Here is a 17,572-nt window from a genome sequence, read left to right as displayed (position 1 = left end):
TCTAGCTATCTCATGACATCAGTCTTTAGGGTGAGGTTTTTCCCCGATATTGAGGTGGTATGAGATCAAAACCAATAGCGTTCTTCAGATGTAGCTGTCTGGTTTTCCCATGGACATTGATTGAAGAGGCTTTCTTGTTCCCATTTGGATATTCTCCCCGTCTGTGTCAGAGATGAGTTGACCATGGATGCTGGGGTTTGTTTCTGGACCCTCAACTTTATTCCATCGATCTGGATCTGTGTGTGTTGTTGTATTCCCAATAGCATACTGTCCTGCTGCTGCTGCTGCGGCTAAGTCACTTCAGTCGTGTCTGACTCTGCATGACCCCGTGGCCTGCAGCCTACCAGGCTCCTCCGTCCAGGACATTTTCCAGGCAAGAGTACTGGAGTGGGTCGCCATTGCCTTCTCCGATACTCTCCTGAGGATCCTAGTTTGGTCGTCTAATTTCCTTTCACACAACCTTGGATGTCCGTATCGGGGCTTTTTCGTCGGATTGTATTGACAATGTAGGCTCTTTTCTGTTTCCATACCCCTTTTGCAATTCTTTGTTCGGTGCGAAAATGCATTGGCATTTTGGGAGGAATAGCATGGAAGCTGTGGATTGCCATGTGGGGCTGTGACATGATTTTCCCAATAGGAATTCTTTCAAGCCCTGAGCACAGCTTCTCTTTCCAGTGATTGGTGTGGGCTTGATCTTCCTCCTTCCATCTCTCGCCGTTTTGTGAGAACAGGTCCATCCTTCCCTTCTGGGGTAGATGGACTCGTGGGTATCACTTCAGTGAATGGCATTGGCAGTGGGTGTGATAATTCCCTTCTCATTGGAAGACTTTGCTGTGAGTATTAGAAATGCAAGTGACTTCTCTTCCCCTTCCTCCCTGTCCATGTCTCAGAGCCACCGGGAAACAGAGGCCTCATCCACGGTCACACAGGCCTGAGGGGGTGCAACTAGACTGTTGTTTCTTCAGGCCCTCAGTGCTGGACATCATCCGGGATACTCTGTGTGTGTCTTCCTCCGTCTGGTGTCCCTTCAGACCTTTCCCTAGTTTTCACAGGCTTGTTGTGTTGGCGTTCTTTGTCTGTTTGGAGACACATCCTTGATAAGCTTTGTGTTTCCACTCATTCGTCTCGCGATGTATGACCTGTCTTTTGCTTTTGTCATGAGGTTTTCCCACAGTAGATATCTTTGATTTTGCAAAGTCCACTGTATTCTCTGGGTTTTTTTGTGGACTGCCTTTTAGTTTTGTGTGTGAAGACTCAAAGCACGTGTCCGGTTTCTGCTCATTGTTCTTCTAGATTTGTGACAAGTTTTCATGGAAAGTTTGTCTAGGGATAACTGGAAGTGAACTCGGTGTAAGGTGTCAAGTCTCCATCTCCATTCATGTCATCCCCTGCAGTTTCCAATTCCCTGTTCCTGAGTGGTTTTGGAGACCTTGTGGGAAGGTTGGTTGCATTGGAGTTTGCATTTCCACCTTGATTCGATTCACACTGTTCTGCCCTCAGGGACACTGTCAAGGGGGAGTGAGGAGCAGCCTGCATTTCCAGCAGTGACCACACGGTGGGGCGAGTGCTGCTCTCCCCTCTGGGAGCCCCAGGCCACAGGCATCCCAGTGAGGAGCCAGCTCTGTGCTCAGCTGAAAGGAGTTAGTCTCTCAGGAGCCTCGGAGCCCTTGCCTTTGGATCACCCAGGGTGGGCATTTACTGGGACAGAAAAAATTGCCCTGAATTCCATGGACGGAAGAGCCTGGCTGTGTAGAGTTGGTGAGTTGCCGTGAATCAGACACAACTGAGGACACAAAAATTCAATAGATTAAAACACATTTTGGGGGTGGGGGGGAGTGAAAGTGGGTGATGTGGGTTTTTTTGTCTTATATAATAGCCAAGGGAAATCTAGTTTAAACCTAAATTCACATAGATGGGAAAGGTATAGCTCTCCGTCACCCTATTTAAAAAAAAAAAAAAAAAACTACTAAACTTTTCTGAAAGTTTATTTAGTAGCTTCCTTGAGCAGTTTATTGTGGAGCATTTTTTTTTTTCTGTGACATTGTCCTCATTAAAAATTAAGGTTTGCCTTTACTGGATAATTTTGTTCATTGGTTTCTTAGAGAACCTTGGTTATCTTTGAGTTTCCTGGGGAGTATGGTCACATGACCTGGCCCTGGCCAATCGGTGCGTTCCACCTCCCTGGCCACTGTGATTGGCTCCGGGCTGGGGCAGTGCCCAATCGGGGCCCAGGGCCGGGCCTCACGTTGGAAGCCAGGGGAAGACGAGCTCTCGTCCTGCTGGGGTAGGGGAAGGGGTGGGGCCGGGGGAGGTCAGGCTCCAGCAGTGGGAGGGGCTTGAGGTCCGCCTGCGGCAGTTGGTGACGTTCCTGCTCCCCTCAGGGCAGAGCCGCCGGCCTGAGAATGAGGGCGCTGCTGAGCTCAGGGGCTGGGATGGCCCGTTGCTGCTGTGGTCCCAGAGCTCCCCCCGAGACCTGAGGGAAGCCGTCTGCCCGTGAGTCCTCTCCCGCTTGTCTGTCAGCTTGTTTGAAGCATGCTGGGTTTTCTGCCCAGCTGGCTAAGGGGAGTCCCTGGAAATGCAAGGGTGTGGGTTTTGGCAGACTTCAGGGAAGACATGCCAGATGAGCCTGGGAGACTCCAGCTTAAGCTGGATTCAGGAGATATCTCTTCGGGCCAGCTAGTAATTGTAGGATAAGCCTAATGAGTCTTCACAGGATGAAGAGAGTAACGTGCCAAGGTAGCAATCGATGTCCTCATTCGAGAGGATGAAGCTGGTGCTCAGAGAAGGGGGGAACTTGGCCACAGCAAGGAGGTGTGCACCCAGACAGAACCCCCCAGATCCGGCCATTGGAGCTCAGGGAGGCCACTGGTGTGGCTTGTCCCTGTGGCAGGGCCCGAGGCAGGCAGCCCACCCTGATTCCTGCGGGGGCCTGACTTGGGAAGTGCCATCTGGTAGCTTTGAGACTCACCAAACCAAATTGCACTGGAGAGAGGAGGGACACCTTCCTTCATCCACCCCCCACCCCCGCCGGATTCCCACATACCCTGACCCCTTTCTCTCGATTTCGGAGCCATTTCCAGAGTCCCGCTCATATGACCTCATTTGAAGTGCACTGTGGACGGGCTGCCATCTGCAGCTGCTACCACAGCAGCCAAGGGCTTTAGCTCCCGACTACCTCCCTTCCTTTGGAACTTGGGGGCCCTCTACTCCCCACTTGCACACCACAGACCTTTGCTGAGGATTGTGGGGACCCTCACTCAGTTTGCAGCACGTTGTAGCCATCCCTGTCCTCCCTTGAAACTCAGCTTGTGAGCTCCTTTGGAGCAGCGTGGCCCACCGGGCTGCAACGGAAGAGACACAGCTGACAGTGAAACAACAGCTTAGATCTGAGAGCCGGAAAGCTCTGTCAAAAGGGACCTCCCTCTTCACACCGTAGAGGCTGTAGGAGCCGCCAGGCTTTCGGAACCAGTGCTGGGGCCAAAATGACTCCACAGCTGTTTTCCTTCCTGGGGAGGGTTCTGGCTCGAGTGGGAATGGCTCAAGTCTCCTAAGGTTCTGAAAGCCCACTGTGTGCAGATTCACGGTACACAGAGAGGAAAAGGTGGAGTCCTACCCTGGAGGTGGTCACAGCTCACGGATGAGCCAGGCAGGCAGGCAGGCAGGGCATGAGAACACCTGAGCTGCCTTCATGAGTGAATGGTGTGGGGGCAGAGGAAGAGAAGCCGGTCTGCTCCCTCGTGTGGTGCCCAGGGCAGGTTGTCCCCAGAGGAAACCCTTACGACGGTGAGGACTATCACTGCTGTTTCCCAAGGGGTTCCGTCGGTGCGTGTCTTCCCCGGAGCGGTCAGGCCGTCTCTCAAGTACACTGGCCATGGGCATTGCCTCTCCTTGGAACTTCCCATGTGTTTCTCTTTTTTATGGAACAGTGATTTTCTAGAGTGGTTCTGGGCCACAAGGATGTTGGGTCATTTTCTAGCCTTCTGTCATGAAGAACGCTTTCCTGGGCATGGGGGTGGTTTGTTGTTCCAGCTCCCTTTCTTGGCTTCTTTTGGGAGCTGGTGCAACAAGAGGAGCTCAGCCTCTGCCTTCTGGCTGAGATGTCACCCTTCAAACAGCAATGCCTGCCTGGAGATAATGATGGCAGTTGCCAAAAGGGCTTCGTTTGGCACATGGTATCTTGAAAGGACGTACACCGTCCTTTCAGCTATCAAAGGCTAGTTCAAATGACATAAAAATGAGAACTCTCCAATGGAGTCTTACAGTAGGTGGAGAGTCCGAAAAACACTCCTTCAGTCATTTCGCTGAGAGTCACTGATTGGGGACACCAAGAATATAGGAAGGAATGCAGAAAGAAAAGATGAAATTGTGTTCAGGATCGGGGGGAGGGATGAACAGGGCGTGCTTGCCTTGAATCCAGGCTTTGTTGGGGGGTGGGGCATAAAGATGGAACAGGTCTGAAACTACAAAGTGGTGATGGTAACACAGTATCACCAGAGTTACACAACAGTGTTCCCAGATTGCAACAATGATGAAAAAGTTTACTAATCCCAACTTAACCAACAAAAATACAGGAAACCATACAAAAAATAAAACATCACCAGAAAGGTGGAAACAAACCACATGCAAAGCAGTTCAGGGGAAAGGAACTCCATGTCCCCTGGGGGCAGACCGAGTTGCCGGCATCCACGGTGAGCAGACAGGGATGGAGGCTGCAGAGCCGACCGCTCCCCTGGACGTGGTGTTTCCGGTAAGGGCTCTGGGTCTCTGTCCAGAGCGGGGGCTCTTTCTCCCTGCAGGGCTGGGTGAGTCATCGTGGGCGTCTGGGTGTTGCGCGGGAGCCAGGGCAGGCTCTCCCTGCCGAGGCGGTGACTCTTCCTCTGCCTCGGGTTCTCTTGCCAAAGCCCGAGCAGGTAGAGGTGCACGTGGAGGTGGAGGTTCTCGCTGAGGGGGTGGGACATCAGTGCCTGGGGCTGGGGGTCCTGCAGGCACGGAGATCCGATCTGCCCGGTGTGCTGGCCAGTACCCAGCTGGCCTGGTGTCTCTGCGAGGGCAAGTCTCGCTTCTCCATCTGCCCTCGGTGGATCCCTGGGTCCTGCACCTGGAGCCACCACCTCTTTAGGGACAGGTCTGGGAAGTGGAGCCTGGTTCCAGTTGGAGGCCAGTGCTAGAGCTGGGGGAGAAGCAAAGTTTGCCCACAGGCCAGCCTTGGCATGTGCGTACCCCGGGACAGAAACCTTCCAAGAGGTTCCCAAAGAATACCCAGCGTCAGATGTCTTTTGGGACTGAAGTGTGCAAGATGGGGGGCGGGGGGTGTGAGGCCAGCGCTTGCTGCAGGCCCAGCAGCAGCTTTCGAGGACTCGTCCCTGTGTAGCTCAGCACCCCTCCCCACACACTCCCGTGCACCAGCCCCAGCGTCCTCACCTCTGTGCTCTGGCGTGCTGGGCTCCAGGTCCTCCTGGTGCCTCAGAGGCCGGGGTTCTCTGGACTCTGGGTCGGAGCCGGGTGTGCTGAGCTCCGTGGCAGCCTCAGACTGGGCCGCCGGCTGTATCCTGGGCGGTGTCTCGGCAGCAGGCCTTCCCCACCTCCGCGTCTCCCCCGGTGGGGCTGATGCCTCCGTGGGCACGCTGACCTGGAGCCTGCACTGGGCCTCACGGGCGGGCGGGTGGTGCTCCGACCCCTCCCTCTGGGAGCTGGATGGGGTGTCCCCGTCCTCGGCCTCATCACGTGGGAAGCTCTGCAACGACAGTGACCGTCAGCCAGCCATGCTGGGAGTTTTCCGAGCTGGGCCTGGCCAGTGGAGCCGCTGCTTCTGCCTGCTCGAACTTCTCTTCCCAGAAGGGTCAGAGACGTGTGTCTGCTCAGATCCCCACCCGGGAGGAAAGAGACCCATCTGAGGGTGTGAGGTCAGCCTGGCCGGTCGGCTCTGCCCACACTCTCCCCATCCCGCCCAGCCTGCTCTCCCCTGGGGTGTGGACACAACTTGTCCACAGGCTTCTGACCCCACATCTGCCTGGGCTTCCTTGAGGGAGACACAGCCCGAGAAACCCGCATCCCCACACACAGGCAAAGGACCCGGTGTTTCCGGGTGGCATGGGAGAGGTGGCCTGGCCCGGCCTGGGGCTCCCCGTGTTACCTTTCTGTTTCTCCGGGCAAAGGGCCAGAGGCCTCTCGGGGGTGTCCTGAGCCAACGTCGACAGGGTGCCTACGCACACTGCCTGTGAGCTCTCCTGAGGCCCCGGCCTCTGGGCAGGGGCAAACAGCAGAACATCTTGGCAGCAAGTGATCTGGCTGGGGGCTCCTCTCCGCTCTGGAGGCCTGGATACCCGGATTGCGGGTTCTGTTGGGTTCTGTTGCCGGCAGGTGACATCATTTCCTGGGGTTCGTGCTGAGGTCCCTTCCTCAAAACTTCCCAAGGGAATCTCTGGGTTTCTGACTGCTCGACCACCCCCCTTAGGCCATGTGCAGGCACAATGACACCCACACGGCCCAGCCCACAGCCCTGGGGAGGCCTGGGTTCAGCCAGGGCCTGAGCTCCGAGGACCATGCTGCTCTCAGACCAGGCTCCTTCTTCTCATAAGTGGTGTGGCCCTGGACAAGCATATGCCCCTCAGGGTTGCCCCAGTCTCTCCATCTGCAGAGTGGGGGTCATTCTCCCATCTGCTTCCTAGGTCTGTCGGCCTACGAGCAGCTCCATGCCTTTCCACCTGGGGCCGATATCACGTGGAGCTCGTGTGCTGAGACTTCAGAAAGAAAGATTCCATCCAGGGCTGACACAGCACAGAATGGGGCAGAACGAGGCCTGGATGCGCCGTGGAACCCAGGAAAAGGCACTCCCCCTCCTGACTGTTTTGAGACCCCGCATCCAAGTTGGAGGACCGAAAGGAAGACTCGAAGGTCTCCCTCTCTTATAGAAAAGAGTAGCCAACTTTCTGGTCCTCTGTTTCCATTGAGATTCTGTTCAAGGGTCCCAGCTCGGCTTCTGCGGGTGGCTGAGCTTCTAATGGCTCCCTGCGTTCTTGTCTTTTCCTCTCCAAACCTTCCGTCCTTTTCCCCCTTCTGGGGTGGAAGGGCGCTGTCATTGCTTCTACCTTCGAGACAGATTGAGGAAAAGTCTGGACCATCGACTCCTTTCCTCTCTTTGGTTCCGTGTCTCTCTCTGGCTGTGTCCCTCTCTTTTCCTTTCTCAATTCCGTCTGTGTCTTCCTCTTTCTCTCTCGTGTGTGGATGGATGGATGGATGCTAGGGATGCACATGTATATGATTAGATGAGGGTTATGTTTTAGGGATAGGTTAGAGGGAGAGAAAGGCTTTAGGTCAGAGTTGGTCATGGGGGAAGGGTCAAGGGTGGTGGTGGTGTTTCTTGGAATCTGAGTGCTGTGCATTCTTCGTCTCTTTCCATATGAACCCCTTCTCAGATGTCTCTCGTGTTCCGTTTCCTATCTTTTGCATTTGTGAATGCTTAGCCTCTCTGTTGTGAAGAGGTTCCATTGGATGGAAACCCAGTGGTGTACTTCGTTTACCTCTTTCCCTTACTTGAAGAGACCCATTTCGACCTCCGCCCAGCAAATGGCAAGGAGACTCTGATGTTAAGGAGCCTTTGACCTACGCTTCTTTCTAGCTATCTCATGACATCAGTCTTTAGGGTGAGGTTTTTCCCCGATATTGAGGTGGTATGAGATCAAAACCAATAGCGTTCTTCAGATGTAGCTGTCTGGTTTTCCCATGGACATTGATTGAAGAGGCTTTCTTGTTCCCATTTGGATATTCTCCCCGTCTGTGTCAGAGATGAGTTGACCATGGATGCTGGGGTTTGTTTCTGGACCCTCAACTTTATTCCATCGATCTGGATCTGTGTGTGTTGTTGTATTCCCAATAGCATACTGTCCTGCTGCTGCTGCTGCGGCTAAGTCACTTCAGTCGTGTCTGACTCTGCATGACCCCGTGGCCTGCAGCCTACCAGGCTCCTCCGTCCAGGACATTTTCCAGGCAAGAGTACTGGAGTGGGTCGCCATTGCCTCCTCCGATACTCTCCTGAGGATCCTAGTTTGGTCGTCTAATTTCCTTTCACACAACCTTGGATGTCCGTATCGGGGCTTTTTCGTCGGATTGTATTGACAATGTAGGCTCTTTTCTGTTTCCGTACCCCTTTTGCAATTCTTTGTTCGGTGCGAAAATGCATTGGCATTTTGGGAGGAATAGCATGGAAGCTGTGGATTGCCATGTGGGGCTGTGACATGATTTTCCCTATAGGAATTCTTTCAAGCCCTGAGCACAGCTTCTCTTTCCAGTGATTGGTGTGGGCTTGATCTTCCTCCTTCCATCTCTCGCCGTTTTGTGAGAACAGGTCCATCCTTCCCTTCTGGGGTAGATGGACTCGTGGGTATCACTTCAGTGAATGGCATTGTCAGTGGGGGTGATAATTCCCTTCTCATTGGAAGACTTTGCTGTGAGTATTAGAAATGCAAGTGACTTCTCTTCCCCTTCCTCCCTGTCCATGTCTCAGAGCCACCGGGAAACAGAGGCCTCATCCACGGTCACACAGGCCTGAGGGGGTGCAACTAGACTGTTGTTTCTTCAGGCCCTCAGTGCTGGACATCATCCGGGATACTCTGTGTGTGTCTTCCTCCGTCTGGTGTCCCTTCAGACCTTTCCCTAGTTTTCACAGGCTTGTTGTGTTGGCGTTCTTTGTCTGTTTGGAGACACATCCTTGATAAGCTTTGTGTTTCCACTCATTCGTCTCGCGATGTATGACCTGTCTTTTGCTTTTGTAATGAGGTCTTTCCCACAGTAGATATCTTTGATTTTGCAAAGTCCACTGTATTCTCTGGGTTTTTTTTGTGGACTGCCTTTTAGTTTTGTGTGTGAAGACTCAAAGCACGTGTCCGGTTTCTGCTCATTGTTCTTCTAGATTTGTGACAAGTTTTCATGGAAAGTTTGTCTAGGGATAACTGGAAGTGAACTCGGTGTAAGGTGTCAAGTCTCCATCTCCATTCATGTCATCCCCTGCAGTTTCCAATTCCCTGTTCCTGAGTGGTTTTGGAGATCTTGTGGAAGGTTGGTTGCACTGGAGTTTGCATTTCCACCTTGATTCGATTCACACTGTTCTGCCCTCAGGGACACTGTCAAGGGGGAGTGAGGAGCAGCCTGCACTTCCAGCAGTGACCACACGGTGGGGCGAGTGCTGCTCTCCCCTCTGGGAGCCCCAGGCCACAGGCATCCCAGTGAGGAGCCAGCTCTGTGCTCAGCTGAAAGGAGTTAGTCTCTCAGGAGCCTCGGAGCCCTTGCCTTTGGATCACCCAGGGTGGGCATTTACTGGGACAGAAAAAATTGCCCTGAATTCCATGGACGGAAGAGCCTGGCTGTGTAGAGTTGGTGAGTTGCCGTGAATCAGACACAACTGAGGACACAAAAATTCAATAGATTAAAACACATTTTGGGGGTGGGGGGGAGTGAAAGTGGGTGATGTGGGTTTTTTTGTCTTATATAATAGCCAAGGGAAATCTAGTTTAAACCTAAATTCACATAGATGGGAAAGGTATAGCTCTCCGTCACCCTATTTAAAAAAAAAAAAAACTACTAAACTTTTCTGAAAGTTTATTTAGTAGCTTCCTTGAGCAGTTTATTGTGGAGCATTTTTTTTTCTGTGACATTGGCCTCATTAAAAATTATGGTTTGCCTTTAGTGGATAATTTTGTTCATTGGTTTCTTAGAGAACCTTGGTAATCTTTGAGTTTCCTGGGGAGTATGGTCACATGACCTGGCCCTGGCCAATCGGTGCGTTCCACCTCCCTGGCCACTGTGATTGGCTCCGGGCTGGGGCAGTGCCCAATCGGGGCCCAGGGCCGGGCCTCACGTTGGAAGCCAGGGGAAGACGAGCTCTCGTCCTGCTGGGGTAGGGGAAGGGGTGGGGCCGGGGGAGGTCAGGCTCCAGCAGTGGGAGGGGCTTGAGGTCCGCCTGCGGCAGTTGGTGACGTTCCTGCTCCCCTCAGGGCAGAGCCGCCGGCCTGAGAATGAGGGCGCTGCTGAGCCCAGGGGCTGGGATGGCCCGTTGCTGCTGTGGTCCCAGAGCTCCACCCGAGACCTGAGGGAAGCCGTCTGCCCGTGAGTCCTCTCCCGCTTGTCTGTCAGCTTGTTTGAAGCATGCTGGGTTTTCTGCCCAGCTGGCTAAGGGGAGTCCCTGGAAATGCAAGGGTGTGGGTTTTGGCAGACTTCAGGGAAGACATGCCAGATGAGCCTGGGAGACTCCAGCTTAAGCTGGATTCAGGAGATATCTCTTCGGGCCAGCTAGTAATTGTAGGATAAGCCTAATGAGTCTTCACAGGATGAAGAGAGTAACGTGCCAAGGTAGCAATCGATGTCCTCATTCGAGAGGATGAAGCTGGTGCTCAGAGAAGGGGGGAACTTGGCCACAGCAAGGAGGTGTGCAACCAGACAGAACCCCCCAGATCCGGCCATTGGAGCTCAGGGAGGCCACTGGTGTGGCTTGTCCCTGTGGCAGGGCCCGAGGCAGGCAGCCCACCCTGATTCCTGCGGGGGCCTGACTTGGGAAGTGCCATCTGGTAGCTTTGAGACTCACCAAACCAAATTGCACTGGAGAGAGGAGGGACACCTTCCTTCATCCACCCCCCACCCCCGCCGGATTCCCACATACCCTGACCCCTTTCTCTCGATTTCGGAGCCATTTCCAGAGTCCCGCTCATATGACCTCATTTGAAGTGCACTGTGGACGGGCTGCCATCTGCAGCTGCTACCACAGCAGCCAAGGGCTTTAGCTCCCGACTACCTCCCTTCCTTTGGAACTTGGGGGCCCTCTACTCCCCACTTGCACACCACAGACCTTTGCTGAGGATTGTGGGGACCCTCACTCAGTTTGCAGCACGTTGTAGCCATCCCTGTCCTCCCTTGAAACTCAGCTTGTGAGCTCCTTTGGAGCAGCGTGGCCCACCTGGCTGCAACGGAAGAGACACAGCTGACAGTGAAACAACAGCTTAGATCTGAGAGCCGGAAAGCTCTGTCAAAAGGGACCTCCCTCTTCACACCGTAGAGGCTGTAGGAGCCGCCAGGCTTTCGGAACCAGTGCTGGGGCCAAAATGACTCCACAGCTGTTTTCCTTCCTGGGGAGGGTTCTGGCTCGAGTGGGAATGGCTCAAGTCTCCTAAGGTTCTGAAAGCCCACTGTGTGCAGATTCACGGTACACAGAGAGGAAAAGGTGGAGTCCTAGCCTGGAGGTGGTCACAGCTCACGGATGAGCCAGGCAGGCAGGCAGGCAGGGCATGAGAACACCTGAGCTGCCTTCATGAGTGAATGGTGTGGGGGCAGAGGAAGAGAAGCCGGTCTGCTCCCTCGTGTGGTGCCCAGGGCAGGTTGTCCCCAGAGGAAACCCTTACGACGGTGAGGACTATCACTGCTGTTTCCCAAGGGGTTCCGTCGGTGCGTGTCTTCCCCGGAGCGGTCAGGCCGTCTCTCAAGTACACTGGCCATGGGCATTGCCTCTCCTTGGAACTTCCCATGTGTTTCTCTTTTTTATGGAACAGTGATTTTCTAGAGTGGTTCTGGGCCACAAGGATGTTGGGTCATTTTCTAGCCTTCTGTCATGAAGAACGCTTTCCTGGGCATGGGGGTGGTTTGTTGTTCCAGCTCCCTTTCTTGGCTTCTTTTGGGAGCTGGTGCAACAAGAGGAGCTCAGCCTCTGCCTTCTGGCTGAGATGTCACCCTTCAAACAGCAATGCCTGCCTGGAGATAATGATGGCAGTTGCCAAAAGGGCTTCGTTTGGCACATGGTATCTTGAAAGGACGTACACCGTCCTTTCAGCTATCAAAGGCTAGTTCAAATGACATAAAAATGAGAACTCTCCAATGGAGTCTTACAGTAGGTGGAGAGTCCGAAAAACACTCCTTCAGTCATTTCGCTGAGAGTCACTGATTGGGGACACCAAGAATATAGGAAGGAATGCAGAAAGAAAAGATGAAATTGTGTTCAGGATCGGGGGGAGGGATGAACAGGGCGTGCTTGCCTTGAATCCAGGCTTTGTTGGGGGGTGGGGCATAAAGATGGAACGGGTCTGAAACTACAAAGTGGTGATGGTAACACAGTATCACCAGAGTTACACAACAGTGTTCCCAGATTGCAACAATGATGAAACAGTTTACTAATCCCAACTTAACCAACAAAAATACAGGAAACCATACAAAAAATAAAACATCACCAGAAAGGTGGAAACAAACCACATGCAAAGCAGTTCAGGGGAAAGGAACTCCATGTCCCCTGGGGGCAGACCGAGTTGCCGGCATCCACGGTGAGCAGACAGGGATGGAGGCTGCAGAGCCGACCGCTCCCCTGGACGTGGTGTTTCCGGTAAGGGCTCTGGGTCTCTGTCCAGAGCGGGGGCTCTTTCTCCCTGCAGGGCTGGGTGAGTCATCGTGGGCGTCTGGGTGTTGCGCGGGAGCCAGGGCAGGCTCTCCCTGCCGAGGCGGTGACTCTTCCTCTGCCTCGGGTTCTCTTGCCAAAGCCCGAGCAGGTAGAGGTGCACGTGGAGGTGGAGGTTCTCGCTGAGGGGGTGGGACATCAGTGCCTGGGGCTGGGGGTCCTGCAGGCACGGAGATCCGATCTGCCCGGTGTGCTGGCCAGTACCCAGCTGGCCTGGTGTCTCTGCGAGGGCAAGTCTCGCTTCTCCATCTGCCCTCGGTGGATCCCTGGGTCCTGCACCTGGAGCCACCACCTCTTTAGGGACAGGTCTGGGAAGTGGAGCCTGGTTCCAGTTGGAGGCCAGTGCTAGAGCTGGGGGAGAAGCAAAGTTTGCCCACAGGCCAGCCTTGGCATGTGCGTACCCCGGGACAGAAACCTTCCAAGAGGTTCCCAAAGAATACCCAGCGTCAGATGTCTTTTGGGACTGAAGTGTGCAAGATGGGGGGCGGGGGGTGTGAGGCCAGCGCTTGCTGCAGGCCCAGCAGCAGCTTTCGAGGACTCGTCCCTGTGTAGCTCAGCACCCCTCCCCACACACTCCCGTGCACCAGCCCCAGCGTCCTCACCTCTGTGCTCTGGCGTGCTGGGCTCCAGGTCCTCCTGGTGCCTCAGAGGCCGGGGTTCTCTGGACTCTGGGTCGGAGCCGGGTGTGCTGAGCTCCGTGGCAGCCTCAGACTGGGCCGCCGGCTGTATCCTGGGCGGTGTCTCGGCAGCAGGCCTTCCCCACCTCCGCGTCTCCCCCGGTGGGGCTGATGCCTCCGTGGGCACGCTGACCTGGAGCCTGCACTGGGCCTCACGGGCGGGCGGGTGGTGCTCCGACCCCTCCCTCTGGGAGCTGGATGGGGTGTCCCCGTCCTCGGCCTCATCACGTGGGAAGCTCTGCAACGACAGTGACCGTCAGCCAGCCATGCTGGGAGTTTTCCGAGCTGGGCCTGGCCAGTGGAGCCGCTGCTTCTGCCTGCTCGAACTTCTCTTCCCAGAAGGGTCAGAGACGTGTGTCTGCTCAGATCCCCACCCGGGAGGAAAGAGACCCATCTGAGGGTGTGAGGTCAGCCTGGCCGGTCGGCGCTGCCCACACTCTCCCCATCCCGCCCAGCCTGCTCTCCCCTGGGGTGTGGACACAACTTGTCCACAGGCTTCTGACCCCACATCCGCCTGGGCTTCCTTGAGGGAGACACAGCCCGAGAAACCCGCATCCCCACACACAGGCAAAGGACCCGGTGTTTCCGGGTGGCATGGGAGAGGTGGCCTGGCCCGGCCTGGGGCTCCCCGTGTTACCTTTCTGTTTCTCCGGGCAAAGGGCCAGAGGCCTCTCGGGGGTGTCCTGAGCCAACGTCGACAGGGTGCCCACGCACACTGCCTGTGAGCTCTCCTGAGGCCCCGGCCTCTGGGCAGGGGCAAACAGCAGAACATCTTGGCAGCAAGTGATCTGGCTGGGGGCTCCTCTCCGCTCTGGAGGCCTGGATACCCGGATTGCGGGTTCTGTTGGGTTCTGTTGCCGGCAGGTGACATCATTTCCTGGGGTTCGTGCTGAGGTCCCTTCCTCAAAACTTCCCAAGGGAATCTCTGGGTTTCTGACTGCTCGACCACCCCCCTTAGGCCATGTGCAGGCACAATGACACCCACACGGCCCAGCCCACAGCCCTGGGGAGGCCTGGGTTCAGCCAGGGCCTGAGCTCCGAGGACCATGCTGCTCTCAGACCAGGCTCCTTCTTCTCATAAGTGGTGTGGCCCTGGACAAGCATATGCCCCTCAGGGTTGCCCCAGTCTCTCCATCTGCAGAGTGGGGGTCATTCTCCCATCTGCTTCCTAGGTCTGTCGGCCTACGAGCAGCTCCATGCCTTTCCACCTGGGGCCGATATCACGTGGAGCTCGTGCGCTGAGACTTCAGAAAGAAAGATTCCATCCAGGGCTGACACAGCACAGAATGGGGCAGAACGAGGCCTGGGTGCGCCGTGGAACCCAGGAAAAGGCACTCCCCCTCCTGACTGTTTTGAGACCCCGCATCCAAGTTGGAGGACCGAAAGGAAGACTCGAAGGTCTCCCTCTCTTATAGAAAAGAGTAGCCAACTTTCTGGTCCTCTGTTTCCATTGAGATTCTGTTCAAGGGTCCCAGCTCGGCTTCTGCGGGTGGCTGAGCTTCTAATGGCTCCCTGCGTTCTTGTCTTTTCCTCTCCAAACCTTCCGTCCTTTTCCCCCTTCTGGGGTGGAAGGGCGCTGTCATTGCTTCTACCTTCGAGACAGATTGAGGAAAAGTCTGGACCATCGACTCCTTTCCTCTCTTTGGTTCCGTGTCTCTCTCTGGCTGTGTCCCTCTCTTTTCCTTTCTCAATTCCGTCTGTGTCTTCCTCTTTCTCTCTCGTGTGTGGATGGATGGATGGATGCTAGGGATGCACATGTATATGATTAGATGAGGGTTATGTTTTAGGGATAGGTTAGAGGGAGAGAAAGGCTTTAGGTCAGAGTTGGTCATGGGGGAAGGGTCAAGGGTGGTGGTGGTGTTTCTTGGAATCTGAGTGCTGTGCATTCTTCGTCTCTTTCCATATGAACCCCTTCTCAGATGTCTCTCGTGTTCCGTTTCCTATCTTTTGCATTTGTGAATGCTTAGCCTCTCTGTTGTGAAGAGGTTCCATTGGATGGAAACCCAGTGGTGTACTTCGTTTACCTCTTTCCCTTACTTGAAGAGACCCATTTCGACCTCCGCCCAGCAAATGGCAAGGAGACTCTGATGTTAAGGAGCCTTTGACCTACGCTTCTTTCTAGCTATCTCATGACATCAGTCTTTAGGGTGAGGTTTTTCCCCGATATTGAGGTGGTATGAGATCAAAACCAATAGCGTTCTTCAGATGTAGCTGTCTGGTTTTCCCATGGACATTGATTGAAGAGGCTTTCTTGTTCCCATTTGGATATTCTCCCCGTCTGTGTCAGAGATGAGTTGACCATGGATGCTGGGGTTTGTTTCTGGACCCTCAACTTTATTCCATCGATCTGGATCTGTGTGTGTTGTTGTATTCCCAATAGCATACTGTCCTGCTGCTGCTGCTGCGGCTAAGTCACTTCAGTCGTGTCTGACTCTGCATGACCCCGTGGCCTGCAGCCTACCAGGCTCCTCCGTCCAGGACATTTTCCAGGCAAGAGTACTGGAGTGGGTCGCCATTGCCTTCTCCGATACTCTCCTGAGGATCCTAGTTTGGTCGTCTAATTTCCTTTCACACAACCTTGGATGTCCGTATCGGGGCTTTTTCGTCGGATTGTATTGACAATGTAGGCTCTTTTCTGTTTCCATACCCCTTTTGCAATTCTTTGTTCGGTGCGAAAATGCATTGGCATTTTGGGAGGAATAGCATGGAAGCTGTGGATTGCCATGTGGGGCTGTGACATGATTTTCCCAATAGGAATTCTTTCAAGCCCTGAGCACAGCTTCTCTTTCCAGTGATTGGTGTGGGCTTGATCTTCCTCCTTCCATCTCTCGCCGTTTTGTGAGAACAGGTCCATCCTTCCCTTCTGGGGTAGATGGACTCGTGGGTATCACTTCAGTGAATGGCATTGGCAGTGGGTGTGATAATTCCCTTCTCATTGGAAGACTTTGCTGTGAGTATTAGAAATGCAAGTGACTTCTCTTCCCCTTCCTCCCTGTCCATGTCTCAGAGCCACCGGGAAACAGAGGCCTCATCCACGGTCACACAGGCCTGAGGGGGTGCAACTAGACTGTTGTTTCTTCAGGCCCTCAGTGCTGGACATCATCCGGGATACTCTGTGTGTGTCTTCCTCCGTCTGGTGTCCCTTCAGACCTTTCCCTAGTTTTCACAGGCTTGTTGTGTTGGCGTTCTTTGTCTGTTTGGAGACACATCCTTGATAAGCTTTGTGTTTCCACTCATTCGTCTCGCGATGTATGACCTGTCTTTTGCTTTTGTCATGAGGTTTTCCCACAGTAGATATCTTTGATTTTGCAAAGTCCACTGTATTCTCTGGGTTTTTTTGTGGACTGCCTTTTAGTTTTGTGTGTGAAGACTCAAAGCACGTGTCCGGTTTCTGCTCATTGTTCTTCTAGATTTGTGACAAGTTTTCATGGAAAGTTTGTCTAGGGATAACTGGAAGTGAACTCGGTGTAAGGTGTCAAGTCTCCATCTCCATTCATGTCATCCCCTGCAGTTTCCAATTCCCTGTTCCTGAGTGGTTTTGGAGACCTTGTGGGAAGGTTGGTTGCATTGGAGTTTGCATTTCCACCTTGATTCGATTCACACTGTTCTGCCCTCAGGGACACTGTCAAGGGGGAGTGAGGAGCAGCCTGCATTTCCAGCAGTGACCACACGGTGGGGCGAGTGCTGCTCTCCCCTCTGGGAGCCCCAGGCCACAGGCATCCCAGTGAGGAGCCAGCTCTGTGCTCAGCTGAAAGGAGTTAGTCTCTCAGGAGCCTCGGAGCCCTTGCCTTTGGATCACCCAGGGTGGGCATTTACTGGGACAGAAAAAATTGCCCTGAATTCCATGGACGGAAGAGCCTGGCTGTGTAGAGTTGGTGAGTTGCCGTGAATCAGACACAACTGAGGACACAAAAATTCAATAGATTAAAACACATTTTGGGGGTGGGGGGGAGTGAAAGTGGGTGATGTGGGTTTTTTTGTCTTATATAATAGCCAAGGGAAATCTAGTTTAAACCTAAATTCACATAGATGGGAAAGGTATAGCTCTCCGTCACCCTATTTAAAAAAAAAAAAAAAAACTACTAAACTTTTCTGAAAGTTTATTTAGTAGCTTCCTTGAGCAGTTTATTGTGGAGCATTTTTTTTTTTTCTGTGACATTGTCCTCATTAAAAATTAAGGTTTGCCTTTACTGGATAATTTTGTTCATTGGTTTCTTAGAGAACCTTGGTTATCTTTGAGTTTCCTGGGGAGTATGGTCACATGACCTGGCCCTGGCCAATCGGTGCGTTCCACCTCCCTGGCCACTGTGATTGGCTCCGGGCTGGGGCAGTGCCCAATCGGGGCCCAGGGCCGGGCCTCACGTTGGAAGCCAGGGGAAGACGAGCTCTCGTCCTGCTGGGGTAGGGGAAGGGGTGGGGCCGGGGGAGGTCAGGCTCCAGCAGTGGGAGGGGCTTGAGGTCCGCCTGC

The 17,572-nt window shown here is 53.9% G+C and overlaps 1 protein-coding gene and 1 long non-coding RNA gene across 2 annotated transcripts; one reads left to right on the top strand and one right to left on the bottom strand.

The window, feature by feature from the left end:
* The first annotated feature begins 5,298 nt into the window (after positions 1-5,298).
* On the top strand, positions 5,299-17,299 carry LOC145527651 (uncharacterized). The gene is made up of 4 exons (XR_014069823.1): positions 5,299-6,894; positions 9,115-9,372; positions 9,990-14,502; positions 16,722-17,299. It is a non-coding gene; the product is annotated as an uncharacterized LOC145527651 (long non-coding RNA).
* On the bottom strand, positions 12,027-13,919 carry LOC145527528 (uncharacterized). The gene is made up of 3 exons (XM_081545625.1): positions 13,742-13,919; positions 13,030-13,342; positions 12,027-12,778 (listed from the first exon to the last, which is right to left on the bottom strand). Exons 1-3 carry the CDS (start codon positions 13,874-13,876, stop codon positions 12,150-12,152), a joined length of 1,077 nt encoding a protein of 358 aa, XP_081401751.1. The 5' UTR covers positions 13,877-13,919; the 3' UTR covers positions 12,027-12,149.
* Positions 17,300-17,572: the final 273 nt, after the last annotated feature.

The sequence above is a fragment of the Giraffa tippelskirchi genome, chromosome 11 (assembly GCF_054371585.1).
Source record: "Giraffa tippelskirchi isolate mGirTip1 chromosome 11, T2T-mGirTip1v1.2.pri, whole genome shotgun sequence".
NCBI lineage: Eukaryota > Metazoa > Chordata > Mammalia > Artiodactyla > Giraffidae > Giraffa > Giraffa tippelskirchi.
The sequence above is the reverse complement of the archived record's forward strand: the minus strand, read 5'-3'. Positions and strand labels throughout refer to the sequence as shown.

Coding starts and splice junctions, on each gene's coding strand:
- LOC145527528 (XM_081545625.1), bottom strand. CDS start 13,876: ATGTTCTGCTGTTTGCCCCTGCCCAGAGGCCGGGGCCTCAGGAGAGCT. Junction 13,343..13,741: donor TTGCCCGGAGAAACAGAAAG/GTAACACGGGGA, acceptor CTGTCGTTGCAG/AGCTTCCCACGTGATGAGGC. Junction 12,779..13,029: donor CAGCACGCCAGAGCACAGAG/GTGAGGACGCTG, acceptor CTTCTCCCCCAG/CTCTAGCACTGGCCTCCAAC.